This window comes from Ylistrum balloti, unplaced genomic scaffold (genome assembly GCF_031769215.1).
Source record: "Ylistrum balloti isolate Yb309-2 unplaced genomic scaffold, AGI_CSIRO_Ybal_v1 Utg371468, whole genome shotgun sequence".
NCBI classification, from domain to species: domain Eukaryota; kingdom Metazoa; phylum Mollusca; class Bivalvia; order Pectinida; family Pectinidae; genus Ylistrum; species Ylistrum balloti.
The window spans coordinates 553,057-568,453 of record NW_026782765.1 but is presented as its reverse complement, the minus strand read 5'-3'; the positions used below and the strand labels follow the sequence as shown (position 1 = coordinate 568,453).

At 33.1% G+C, this 15,397-nt stretch overlaps 1 protein-coding gene across 1 annotated transcript in view; it reads left to right on the top strand.

Moving 5' to 3' along the window:
• The window catches only part of LOC132562637 (arf-GAP domain and FG repeat-containing protein 1-like), a 41,166-nt gene that overhangs the window by 2,084 nt on the left and 23,685 nt on the right, over positions 1-15,397 (top strand). The window contains exons 2-3 of the mRNA XM_060227391.1: positions 2,215-2,308; positions 3,192-3,443. Of these exons, the coding sequence (XP_060083374.1) occupies positions 2,215-2,308; positions 3,192-3,443 (346 nt within the window). The remainder of the gene's footprint in view (positions 1-2,214; positions 2,309-3,191; positions 3,444-15,397) is intronic.

The following is a 15,397-nucleotide window of genomic DNA, read 5'->3' as shown; positions in this document are numbered from 1 at the left end:
TATGTACCTTGTTGTGCTCTTGATTTTAGAAGTGATCAGAAAAAAAAAAATGACTGATACATGGCCATCTTGGATTTTGACAATGAAAATGTTTTATTATTATTTTTTGGAAAATACTTAAGTGATCTTTCTCAAATTTCATATGAAAGTATCCCTTGGTCCTTAGTTGTGCCCTTATGATTTAGGAAATGATCATGAAAACCAAATTGCCTACAAGTGGTCATCATTAAATTTGAGGATGGTAGTTTTTATTGTTATTTCCTGAGAGGAATGTTTAAATTTCTTCAAATTAAGAGCCAAAAGAAAGGAGGAAAGAAGCTAAAGAAAAGATATGACTTTAAAAGAATAAACAGCAGCCAGACAGTGGTGGGTGCCCAGACCCCTCTGTCATCTCATTTTTTATTATTATTATCATTACTCAGGGTACATCCTATAGCATGATTCTTTAATAAAATCTCATTGACCATCCTATACTTTTTCGTAGTTTTAATACACTTGGTGAATGATTTATAATTGTGAAATTTCATACAACAGCAGTTGTATTCAATCAGAAAAGTTTATATTCATTCAGCAATCACAACAGGTTACAATTCAACAAGAAAAAAAAACATGCATACAAGTAAGTAGCCCAGTAGAATAAAGTAGAAGCCATGTATTTATGTATTCATTGGAGCAGATAATCATCAAGTAAATATATAGTGACTCCATTACCTTCTGTAATCTTCCATACCGTCCTTTGTATACACCAGTAGCTGTAGCATATATCTATATATGATCATGATCAGAACAGCTAAAGTCAACATGTCGGAGTTTAAGATTTCGTATTTGACTGTACAATATCGTAAAAATTTACTTTGCATATTATTTGGCTGCAAATTTATATCATAGCCTGGATAAAGCGAACTTGATAATGCAGAGAAAATTAAGGATTATGTAATAATACATCTTCTAACTAATTGACTTGTGAAATATTACACCCTGTAAAACCCAGGACCTGAAGGGTGCCTTGATAACTTACTTGATAATTATTAAGTTAGCATATGTTTAACCTGAGGTAACAGTCCGATTTGCATGGTTTGACATTGCCTGCCTGTGGGAGTTTGGATTTTTCATGAATCTGAATATTGGACCAGTCTGTGCTGTCATAGTTTTGTCCTTAGGCAAAAGACTCCATTTTTTCTGGATGACATACAATGGGTCTCTCTTATGTTGTTCAGTGAGACAGTCACCAGTTATTACAAGGAGACCATGTTTCAGAATGACCCTGGTTGTTCCTGGGTTATAAATCTGTGGAAAGCAAATTTAACAAGTAAACTGTAAAACCCATATTGCTCAGAATTTTAAATATATTGTGATATAATACATGACAAAATATCAGAATGAAGAAGTTTGTAGCATAAATAAAATGTAAACAATCCCATTGTTGCATGCATGTATGAATGCTACTTGGATGGCTTGGACAGGTACTTATCACGTCAGTCAAACAGCAAATGTCATAACATACCGGTAACTAGAGTTTTTGTGGCATTTTTTTGTTTTGTTTCATCTGAATGATAAATAGAGAAAAAGTTATTTATAAGTAGCATGACAGATCAGAGGAAAAAAATCACAGTAATATTCCATATAAAGAAACTTTAAAATTTGATTTGATGATGACTGGCATTGTAGACTTCTTAGATGAATGTTTTATTTACATTTCTGTTACTGTTCAATTTGTATGTGACAGTCTTTCTTGAATGTTATTAGCTGAATTGTGGTTTGTTTGATAGCAGTGAACAAATCACAATGAAATCCATGCAGGTCCATATCTTCTTTACTGGAGTAACACTATTTTATCTCCCGGATCTGCAAACTACTGTGACTTGTCCTTGTTAAAGAATGGGGATTAAAACAAGTAATACATTTATACAATCACAACCCTGCATGATTAGATATAAACTATGGAGGCCCTTTTAGTTTATGCATGTGTTGAGGTAAAAAAAAACCTACATAATTAGATATAAACTATGGAGGCCCTTTTAGTTTATGCATGTGTTGAGGTGAAAAAAAAACCTACATAATTAGATAAACTAGGTAAACAAAAAAAACCTTCATGATAAGATATAAACTTAGATATGTTGAGGTAAAAAGAATCCCTACATAGTTAGATATAAACTATGGAGGCCCTTTCAATTTATAGAAAAATATCTTCAAAGGTTGGTTTGATTGTTTCAGACGAGGTATAAATCCCCCACATCGTGTGAAATCTATATCAATGACCAGCTTTACACCAGAAGAAATGGAATTTCTAAAATGCCATGGAAATGATGTAAGTATATTTCTTAACTACATGATTATAAACTGCTATAGTTCAACACATTTACTCGTGTGGGTTATTTCCCTTTAGTAAACCATCATCAGGGAAAAAAAGAAACTTTCCCACATGTATACATGTGATAAATCATACCTGGTAAAGTGAACCTGCTGTAAACTGATGATAAATACTGAATCTTACACTATATTTCTTTCATATAAGATTAAAGAAATTAGCCTTAGATTTTTATTACATGTCTTGAATATTGTTGTGATTATTCTGAAAATAGCTTTTTATTAACAGATAAGATCAAAATTGTCAATGTTTTCACTCTATATTTCTTTCTTTGGTGTCATCATAATGTACATGACACTATATAAAATTGTGATGTAACCATGGAAACAGCAAGAACATTAATTCATATTTATGTGAGGGTTGTTATTACACTTATAGCAGGATATTCATTCATGTGATAAATTCCATTCATAAAACCGGTAATATCTTTCTGAAAATACATGTTTATATTTGTAATTTGATACATAATTTAGTACATGCTTTCAGATTTGAGACTGCTAAAACTAATTTATTGTGCTTTGTTACAGTTGCATGTGCTGTAAAGCTTGATGAGTTTTCCAAATTATATTTTCCAATTTTCAAGAAATATCTTACGTTATTACAACATATTTCTTTCTTAGGATAGTGATTTTATAATTATGTGATATCTTGGTTTAATTTTTAATTTGTTTCAAAATGTGCTGGATGAAACATTTATGGGATTCATTATGTCATTACCAGTATTAATTGGGTAATATTTATGAGTGTGATTGTACTTATTTCTGTATCCACTTCTATAAAACAGAAATGATCGTCATCACTAATGTTTGGTCACTTTGAATAGTTTTGTAGAAAGGTATATTTGGGGCTGTATGACAGTCGGTCTGGTCCAGAGCCTGATGCCAGAGAGGAACAAAAAGTGAAAGACTTTATGATACAAAAATATGAGAGGAAACGGTTTTATGTGGCGCCAACAGAGGCCATGAAGGAGGAGGCAAAACAAATGAATGAAGCAGCAATGAACAAACAGCCACAGACCAAACCTTTGAAGTCCCTACTTGGGAACAATGCACCTGCTCTGGTTGTCCAAAATCAGGTATGTACACACATAAACAGTTTCATTAAAAATCTTGATACTGTTAGATATCAGTTCAGAAATGACATGTGTCTTACAAAAAAAAGGCTTCAAGTGTGGCTAATACATGTATCAGTTTTAATAATAATCAATACATATCCAGAAGACTTTGTTAGGATCCAGTGCCTAGCTTTGACAGCACCTATAATATAATTTCCTACCCTTTATTTACGCAGTGGTTAAATTTTCGTGACTGTTGCAGTCTTTCTCAGACCGGATTCTTTAACAGTACAGACAATGAGGTTTTTTGTAAAAATAGAGGTTATTTTATTGTTTTTATAACACTCATATCTAGAGAATCTTATAGAAGCTTAAGAAAATACACCTGATTTATTAGTTTCTATACTGTTTCAAAAATGTTTTACTTCTTGTATATTTTACTGAAGTCATTCAAAATTACATTCTTTAGTTACTAATTATAGAAAGAAGTTACATTGTTTTAGAACATTAGGATGATTTTAGGTCATCTGAGGCGAAGTTTGTTTCAAAGTCTCTGGTGACCTATTGTAATCACCTTTTGTATAGTGCCATCCTTTGTAAACAATTAACATTTTCGATTTCTCCAAGAAAATCTGGATCCAAATTTCTTGAAATTATGCAGAAACCTTCAGTTGCTAAATATGAAACAAAATTGTGAATTACATGTTCTTAACATCCTTAAGGGCCCTGTGGGTAGAGCCAATAGGGATTATATTTACTGACACTTCAAAAATCTTTCTTCTCAACTCTGATCAAATGATTATGGTAGAATTTAATTACCAGGTACTCTTCATGGATGTAATGATTCAAAGATGCTTTGCCAAAATTGTGAATTTTATAACACCAGGGTCTCACATTTTCCTATAGTAATAAGGTACAGTTTTCCACAGTTTATAGGGAAAATAACATTTTTAAGATCATTTGTAAATTTCCATAGCAATAATTCAAATTAAGCTTTTCAAAGTGTCCTTGATAAAAATAGGAGGAAGTATTGAATTTCATGCAATCATAGGAGTTCAGGTCTTAGAGTAACAAATATATAGATGGTTATAATATAGTTGATTTAATGGAGCGTTGTTATCATATCGATACCTGGCCCACACCATCCATATATGGGCATACTGGTAGGTAGCATCAAAGTTCAAGGTGAAAGGTCATATTAATTCTGTTTGATATGTTTTGGCAGTGATAGTGGAAGGCTGGTAGAAGTACCAATTTGTTTTAATTATCATTGATAAATCTAAATCAAGATTACAAGTATTTTTTTATCTCTCATGTACTGTTTTACCCTAGTATGGTTACTACATCAGAGGCACTTCAGATAAGGTGTTTTTTAGTACATATATATCAGAGATTATAAAAGCACCTGCATTTGCTGGTATAATTAAAACTATATGCACTGATTGTATATAATATACTGATGCACATAGTACCTAGATGGTGAAGCACAATCTGTCATCTGGTTTGTTTCCTGGGTTGATCACCTTTTGAACAGCCAAGGTAACTTTGAGACCGGGTCTCTTTGTATCCAGATGATTACCTCAATGAACAACATTCCATTCCATTTCTCACCTTCAGCTTCCTTAGGAAAACAAATTGTTATTGGTAGGGGGGATTGAACCATGTACCTTGGATCTTCACCCAAAATTAAGTAGATCAACGCTTACCAACTGAGCTGTCATGGCCCCTTCAATTTAGATGTTATAGGGTTGGATACATAAATTAATAATTTTTATTTGAGTTTCTTTTGTAAGTTTGTGTAATGAAGGTGTGTATATAAACTTATTGATTATTTAGAGTTCTGCTTTAACACAAGTAGATGTGATGAAAGGAGATCCATTTACCTGCCCAAGACAAGAATATATGTTCTGTGCCTTTAAGGACCCCTCTGAATGGCTTTTTAAAGCATCTGTTGTCACCATTAAAACATCTTTCTTATGGTCAGTTCAGACAAAAAAATTATTGAAAACACCCCTAACTGGCCAATTCAAGATCTGACCTCCTAAATACATGTATATCCTGTGATGTTTTTGAAAACAAAGCCTGAAGCAACCTGTCTGATCCAAGCTGCATTGACACTACAAGTAAACTGGATAAAGACCAGTTTCTCCTATTCCATTTATCTAGAACACATAATGTTTCAAACAAACAGGTACTGAAACCCATTACATACACTTGAAGCTCTATGTTAACGTAATAAGGAATGCATCTAATTAGTCATCATGTCTCATTTAATGCACAGATCTGAAGTTTATTAACACAATCAGGACTGTTTTTAAATTGGTCTATGTGGAAGTTCTATAATTTCAATATGAGTTGGTTTGAGTGTTATTTGAGCCTACAGTTTCCATCAGAACATCGTAACATCACCTAATGAATCCAGAACTGCTCTTTAATTTGTAGATGTGTATACAAACAGGATTTTTTTTTAATCTCTGTGCAAAATTAATTGTATTACATAATTCCTGTAATTATATAGTAAATTATTGATGACGTTTTGTACAACAGTTAAAGGCAGATTGACATCTTCGTCCTGCAGGCCCTCTTGCTGTCTGTTACAGGATGAGACATCAATGTTGGGATCGTTTTCTGTAAATATCAATTTGTCTAGGCATTATTCTAATGTAGGATCAATTAAAATTAGACTGGTTAAAATAGAATTTTTATTTTTTGTGGGTTTTGAATGATCACAATGATTTTTGAAATACATCTGTAAAATAAAGGATTATTTGTGCATAATTCATGTTAAAACTTTATCAAATGTTTGATAAATTGCCTTCGTTTACTGTTATAAGAACGCACTTTGGTCAACATAATGGTAACTACATTGTAAGAAATGGTGTGACTTATTTTCTGGTGCAGTTGATATATGGATCAAATAAAAAAGATTGATAAAATTTGGCTGTGCAGCTTATATACCGACGTGACTTATTACCCAGAAAATGCGGTAACCAATTTCATTGAGTTTTACTCTGTACTTCCAGAAGAGTACAAGACTTACAGAAATTACTCCGATAGTGTTACAGATGTAATATAAGATCTATCGTACATCCTGCTTTCACAATTTCCAGTAAAGTTTCAATCACTCACGTGCTTTGACAGATGAAGTGACCAAGAAGTAAACACAAGAACTGACGTGATGGCCTAGTTTTCATTTTCATTTTCGATTGAGATGAATTTGATCAGATTATGAAAACATTAACCTTTTGACATCATTTGTGATATTTTCTAGACTGTTACAATGTTTAAGAAAAATAAACTAAATTAATAAAAAATCGTAATTTCAGAGTAAATGTGTACACATGTAGGCATCAAGTCCTAGATACTGAGATTTGAACAGAGAACTTTAGCTGTACAGGACACTGATAGTGATATGCTAACTGGATAACACCATCAGGAGGCACTAACCAAACTGTGATCTGTATATATGTTTACCTGTTCAGGTACAATATATTGTGCAAAGGTGATGCAACTTCAGAATAATTCAGTGTTATATAAATGTTTTTATTTGATGAACATGTACCTGTTTGTGACTGTTTTCTTAGGACATATATTAATGTCACAAGACCATCAAATTTCTTTCAAGCTGGTTTAACTGGCATATTTTGCCCTGTTTCAAATGAAAATCACAAAAGTTTAGACCCTCGAAAAAGTGGCCTAAATGAGTGGGTTTTTTTATAACGGTTTGAAAACATGGTATCAAGCAAACAAAACAAAATGGCTACGAAAAACATTTTTGAAGAAGGTGAATTGTTGGATAATTTGTGTCTTCTTAAGTAAAAAAAATACTACTCTGTTACTTACTGATGTAATACTACTGTGTTACTTACTGATGTAATACTACTGTGTTACTTACTGATGTAATACTACTGTGTTACTTACTGATGTAATACTACTCTGTTACTTACTGATGTAATACTACTCTGTTACTTACTGATGTAATACTACTCTGTTACTTACTGATGTAATACTACTCTGTTACTTACTGATGTAATACTACTCTGTTACTTACTGATGTAATACTACTGTGTTACTTACTGATGTAATACTACTCTGTTACTTACTGATGTAATACTACTCTGTTACTTACTGATGTAATACTACTCTGTTACTTACTGATGTAATACTACTGTGTTACTTACTGATGTAATACTACTCTGTTACTGATACTACTCTGTTACTGATGTAATTATTATTATACAAAGCTTTTCCCAATCTAAAAGTACCCTCAAAAATATTTTGAAGCAATAAATTTTGTGAGTTTTTTCTAATTCATAATGTAAAAAAAATTAATTAAATCACAGATATGACCCCTTTGTTAGTGAAGTACTGGTCCTGATGTTTTGTTTTGGTATGAAGGCTAAGATGGCTTGCTCAATACAGCACTGACTTACCAAACTTCAGATGGAGATCAGAGGTGCCTGGTTCAACACCAACTACCCATGGCAGTTTGTTTCTCAGGAAGCTGAGAAAAGGACCTGTCTGTGCTGGCGTAGTTGTTTTTTTGGGCAAGACACTTAACCCTTTTTACTCTGGATAGCATGCAACAGGGCCCTGTATAATGTTAAGTAATACGGCAATCAGCTACTACAGGCAGACACCATGTCAAACTAACCCTGGCAATAAACACAACAAAAACAAAACTAACTTGTTCGAAAAATTTCAGTCAACAATCAATGTTAATGCAACATGTTATTTGTGTAGCCAATCCTATAAACATAAACAAACCTATATTGATTTTGATGACAAATATTTACCTTAGTCTTGTATTTGTTCTCATTGTGACTTATCATGCTTACTAACAGAAGATAACATTAGCAAGATTGTAATCAGTAATGAAAGGAGATGTCCTGTCTCAAAAATCCATCATTGTAGACACTATGCCAGGAATGTTCAACTCCATTATCCTCATACTTCAGACTGCTATATGATCAACATTTGCAATAGTAGATTAATGTCAAAGCATACATTGAAATTATATTTTCATAGCCAGCTTCTAATATACACACATTTTTATAAGTATTGAACTCTGTAATAATGTTATCTACTGTTACAATAGACAATATCTGATTGGTTCTAAATGAGTGGTGCATATAACTTACCTAAACCTTGATTTTGACCTTTAATTTGTAAATTTTGCACAATATGGTTGAGTTATCTCCCTTGAGTGGTGGGAAGAGCACTGGATTATGTTATCAGTTCAGACACTGTAGCCAGATGATGTGGAATTCAATCTAGGATGGTACTGGTCACTGGTGGTACCTGGTTGTACAGCTCGTTATCTGTGTTACCTGTACAGGTGTAACACTGACACTGTTTATCGTTGTTTATATTTACGTGTTACACATAAGGTGTCTGTTGACACGTCAGTGCTGTCCCCCACATGTAATATCTCTGCTGGTATGTCAATGGGATTGTTGTCCGCTTGATGATGACCTACTGAGTCCTTGTGTTAGCTTAATGGTGTATTATCAAAGGCTGGTATAAAAAGCTTTTGTTTGTTCAAACTAACAATGCATCTTCAGGATGAATTCAGACAAGAAATACGCAAAAGAATTCAAGCAGTGAGAAGTGGTCCCATTGCAACACTTAACCTATGGACAATATTGTTGGTATAAAGGTTATTGCAAATTCTTCAGATTAATTTAAACATGATACTGAAATTCATCATTATAAAGAACATTTTATTCTGTGTTGTGAATTTGACATAACTGGTCTCTTTATACGTCTGGATTGCATTTTATTAAAAAAAAATCAAAACAAGCTTGGGAAACTAATAGGAAGTTATCAATTAAACTGTAATAAACTGATTTTAAGCAATTATAAAGTGGAGAGAACTTAATGAATATTTACATCTAGAGATAAAGACCTGGATCATGAAAAAGTCTTAGACTTAAGTTTCAGCTTAGCCATTTATAATAAAAATAATTTCATATCATTATTCGTGATTAGTTAAGTCAATTTTTGAAAGATGATTGTTACATAACCCTGAACCCAGATCTGACTAAGAATATACATTCTTTATATTGTAGTTTCTAGAAAGATATTACGTAATTATATATATATACAGTAATTGATGGGATTGTTATACTGTAAGACATACATTATTATACGACTTAACTTTTTAAGTTATTTCTTGTAAAGTTTATTTCATATACAGATATAGGTCAGTAACTTGTGTACAAGTTTTTACAGTTTGTGGAATATGAATTGTGAATTAATTAATATAACCGTTCAATCAAAACAAATAAATCCTGCTCGAAAATTAACAACATTTAGCTCACCTGGCCGAAAGGGTCAATATCCAGTATTAATGGATTTTTCCCAAATTTGGTTTGAGGCACTCTTAGGTGATGCAAATCAATATTGTATAAATTGACCCCCTGGGGTGGAAGAGGTAGGGTCCCATAGGCCAAACAAAGCAAATTCTTTAAAATCCTATTCTTGATCTGCAGGAATGATTGGATTTTGACCAAATATGGTCTGAAGCATTCTTAGATGAAGGGGAATCAATTTTATATTAAAGATGGGTCTTGACAAACACAGGCAGGAGGGGCCAAGCCCAATAGGAGGAATAGAGCATTGAGCAAGAAGTATTCTTGGGTGAAAGGGAATTCATATTTTATAAAGATTAGGTCTCAGCTCTTTTGGGATGGAGGAAATAGAGCAAATTCTTCAAAATCTTACTCTTGTAGGAATAATTAGAATTTGTCCAAATTTAGTCTGAAGCATTCCTGGGTGAAGAGTAAACAGTTTTGCCATATGGGCAATACAGGCCCTATTGACATTTTGTAACAGTTACAGGCAAAATGTAAGGATTTCTACATAATTATAATTGATATTACCAGGCTTATAATCTAATATATATGGCAAATGTTAGTAAGAAAATACTGTTTACATCCAAAGGAGGTTGTGAAACATATGATACAGTCTATAAAGAGTTTTGAGTGGAGAGGCTTGAAATTGTTTTTGTTTGCCTCAGGATGTGCCCTATTTCTTAGTAGATATCTGGGCCAGGAGTTCTGGGCAGTTGTGATGAAAATGGTAGATGATATAAGGGTTTTATATGTTAACAACAATGATACATCATAATAGTAATATTTTGTTAGGAAGTACTGTGTATTATAGAATTATGATATAAGTTGACCTAGATTACTAGCGGTGGTACCATACCTTGATAATATAAGCACTATATGAGGTAGTCTTGGTATTTTTAAATATTCAAGAGTCTCCATGATTTCTGTTTTCTATTGTATATATACTTTTGTATATATGGTTTGACTGACCTCCATGGGCCAGAGGGATGAGGTCCAATAAGGGAATAAATACAAACCTTTTGAATCCCATTTTCTTTGGTTTGGATTAAGCAGCTTTAGCCAGACAAAGCCTGGTGATCGATATAGATCCTGTGAGCCTATTTTATGGCTGTTTGAAATCTGATTTCTGTTGTAGCTGTCTAACTTTACCACTAAAATTGATGGATAATTTCTGCCAATTGGTATTGTCTATGAAATTTTAATGAACCCAATCTATTATCTGATGAATTGACCACAAATACAAAAGTAAACTATCAGTGATAAATTTGTACAAATCTTTATCTATATTTCGTACAGTTATTCATGTTCATGACAAGTTTGTATTTTAATTTCATTTGTGTTTATATAAACATTTGTGAGTTAAAAGTACATTTAGGGTCTTTTTATTGGTAACTCCATTGTTGCAATGATGCTAAATGTTCAAATAATTTTGTAATCTTAAATCAAATAAATAGGATTGGTAAATGGTCAGAGAAATCATGTTAATGTTTCATTGTTTAAAAACCCAATTTTGAAAGAAATTTGAATGGAATCAATTCTCTAAATAAAATTTCCTTTAGTGGCAGTTTTACAAAGTGAGCCCAATGTGTTGCAGCAAGCTTACTGTGTATATTTACTGAACTCCAGATGATTTCAGGAGATACTAAACATTTCATGTATATGACTGGAGGCCTTCTGACAAGGACAGAGGGATCTTAATGATTCTGTGGAGTTTTATGTGTTTTTATTAGACTCAATAGCATTTTAATCTGAGTCGTAAAGCTTCCTTCAGCAAAAATTTAAATCTTCTCTTTTTTTTCAATTCAAATTTTAAAATTACAACAAGCAATTTCCTACAATTGACAACCTTCACTTTACAGATATGATAAAGTTATGGTGGCAGTTCAGTGTGATTGGTTTCTGTATAATGAGATATAAGGCTAAATATAGTAGCAGCAACCAGCTCAAGCTATGGATTCAAAATTTGGTTATCAGTGACTGAAGTCTGTTGACATCTTCACTACCTGTAATATGACTGATATAGGTTCATGTCTGCAACACTACAAAGGAGTGCTGTGAAGTGTACAAATTTCTCTGTTCTATCAAAATAAATGTCTGCTACATCATGCATTTTTTATGGAAATTAATACAGTCTCTTTGATTCTCTAGATAGAAGTTTTGTATCCTTCATGTTCTGTTGACTGATCATTATTTTTTGCACCTGCAACTTGTACTAAAAGGGGTATTTTAAGTGTTTGACTATTCTTCCATGATCATAGGCCATGAGCTGTGGGATGTCACAGTGGTAATGCCTTTCACCTTGGCAACCAGATGGATTCAAAACCTTGATTGGACATGAAGAGCTTGTGATCGTCTGTCCAATCACATTGGTTTTCCCCAGGTCCCCCTACAGTAAGATGGAAACCTTGTTTACAGTTGTTGTTAAATAAAGTTGATATTTGCTCTCTTGATTATTCTTTTTGTTTCCTATCGTCTTATTGATTTCACAGAGGATGCCTTTTCTTTTCAAATGAGATTTTATGAGCAAGCCTTGGCAATAGATACAGATATATCATGTTGTCTATAGTAAACAGACCACATCATATGCATTGTTTGGGAGTACCAGACCAATAATTATCTCATTGTGTGCCATATCAATTTCATGTTCTCCTTTGAACAAATTCAAAATATTTTGAAACAACCTATTTTGTTTTGGTGGACTAATTGAGTTTTTGATATCATGAAAAATGTACATGTATCTTATATTAATTTTATCATATTGGTAATTTTGTCAATATTACAGAAAACAGGTTTTTTATTGTGTGCTTTAGTAGGGTACTTGGCTGTATAGCTGTGGTCAGCTGTGGTCAGTTGTCTTTATTGGGATCTTATGATGTATTGGTTGAGTGTCATCATGGCCATGTTAGGCAAAAAACGTTTCATAGGTGCATGTGATAATTTAATATTCAATATTCAATTCATGGGCTTTCGCCAGCTGTTATCTCACCTGGCTGAAAGGACCACAAGAGCTTACAATGTTGTGGTGCAGTACATCTGTGGCCAAAAAATGTTTTTTTTCTTAGTAACTAAATGGTCTGGAACCAGAAAATTTGGCTGGTAGGTTCCTGGGATGAAGCCAAAAATGTTTGTGAAAAGAAATGACATTGGCCCATTCAAGCTCACAGAGGTCAAATATGTTGAAACCTTCAAATAAACTTTTTTCTTTTTTCAACAAAGTTTCAAGGTCACTGTGGTCAAATTTGTTAAATCCCTTAAGAAATTTATCTGATTAATGAAACATTCTAGATTCATGTTATTTGACTGGTAGGCTCCTATGATGAACCCAAACAAAGTTTTTGAAAAGAAATGACCTTGAGCCATGATCATAGGGAATATATCTGTTAAACCAAGTAAATTACCTTCAATAACCAGGACTTTGAATGTCAGTGTTGTGAAATATTGTGAACAGCTTGGAATACCTGGTGAGCAGTGCACATCAGGCCCCACTCGTATATAGCATCTCAACTTGAGATTTCTTCAAGTCAAGATTTTTCCCAGCTAATATCTCCTTGAAAATATCTTGTATGAAAATTCCTCAAGGAATTTCAGGACATCCTAGCCGATGCCTTCCTCCTGTTCCTTGAGAAAATCTTATACAAGCCGTTTTTGAGGAGATATCAGCTGAGGAAAATCTCGACTTGAGGAAATCTCAAGTTGAGATGTTTTATACAAGTGGGGCGCGGTCTCATAATTCAGTACGAAACTGGTGTAAAGATACATTTGACAACCTTTATGTGTGTAGTGCCAGACTTCACTGCGTGTGTGAAGAGTGCCAAACTATATTTTCCTGGTGTGGAGAAACATTTCTTAGACTTTGGTTTGGAATTCAGTGCTGACTTTATTTTCCTGGTGTGGACCAAACACCTTAGCATGTGACTAAGACACTTTAAATAGCACACCAACAAATGTGGATTATTTTGTAAAAGAAGTTTTGATTGGGTAAGGGGGCTCACACACATCACTGTAAGGTATTGGGTATCATGAACTGCTGTTTGCCTCACTACTGTCTAGTATAAGGAAATGTGTTAACTACACAGATCAAATCAATAACTTGTGAGGAAGCAAGTTAGACAAAAAAATAATAGGGACAGGTTTATAGGAGTGTTGTCAAACTCTTAAAATTTCAAAATGGGAAGAACGCAGAACAAAATTAGAAAACAAAAATTCAACTTATTGAACTCTGAAAATATTTTAACTTTAATAAATAACAATATCATCCTTCTCTTTATAAACATTTCAGACTCTTACCACAACTGTACAGGGTAGAGGGTGTGGTGTTGAGGTGTTGTGGGGGGAGGGGGGAGACACGATGTGGGACATTGTATATTTACATGTTTATATGACACGAAAATCATATGAATATGAATAAGTTGTTAATGAACCAGAAAAAAGAGGTATTTATCACACAAACATCCTGTTATGTCTTATCATATGTCCATGTCATGAATATCATTAAACACATGTAATAACACTATTGTAATGTCACAATTAGTCGCATGTGGATTGTGACAAATAATTGTCTCAGTATTGACAATGTAATCAGATAATTTTATATATGTCACTAACCTGAAAGCTTGTGATATACCAAAATATTGAACTGGAGTAATAAATTTCATATTACGTTGACACTCGTGTAAGATTTTCTTTAAAGATACACCCAAAATAAAAAAGGAAAACACCCAAAATAAAAAAAGGATTCAATAAGTATGATTGTATTAGAACAGTGTATGTCAGTAAACAGAGAAAATTGAATTGCACGGCTCTTGGTAAAATATCACTTGTCCTAATTTGTATTACATGGTTAGTATGGGAAATCAACTAGACAGATAGTGAGAGTGACAGTTTAAGGGAATAATCAGCACATTTCTCAAATAATTATATCGAACTTAATTTTCAGTGAACTGTATACTAATTACTTTGATTAGTACAATTTTAGTACATATATACAAACAACACCTGTAAAGTTAGAAACATGCAGTATTTGAAAGCAATTTTAGTACATTTCAACTTTTTGTACTTGAAGAAATAATGATAACTTTAGAAATCAAACTGTTGTGTTGAAATTGATATAAAGATTAAAGCTATTGTAGGTAAGAGATTCACAGGTGAATGAGTGTGTTATCACAATAGTCATGTGACAATCATGTGAATCCAGTGCTAGTACTGTCAGTACTAGGACCCACCACATTGTATCATCAACCTGCCTATCTTGTCAATTCACCTCTGTAATAAGTATATAAACACGCTTTGTTCAGTAATTGGTCAGTGAACGCATGTCTTGTCGGGTAGTAAGGACACTGACATTTCCGACATATCCGTAAGATAATTGTTAAAGGAAGTAGACTTTATTTAAAAGCTTTATAAAAGTATAAACATTCGGTAAACAATTGCTTAATCTGGCTTTGTATAAGGTGTATACAAGCAACACTGACCGACATAAAGAACATTGACGTGAAGCTATGTACACACAGACTTGTGAATACTAGACAGTTAACACCGTTGATCACAACAACCACATGCAGGATATATAGACAGTGATCTCCACACTCCTCATCATATTATAGACAGCAGAGCATCGCA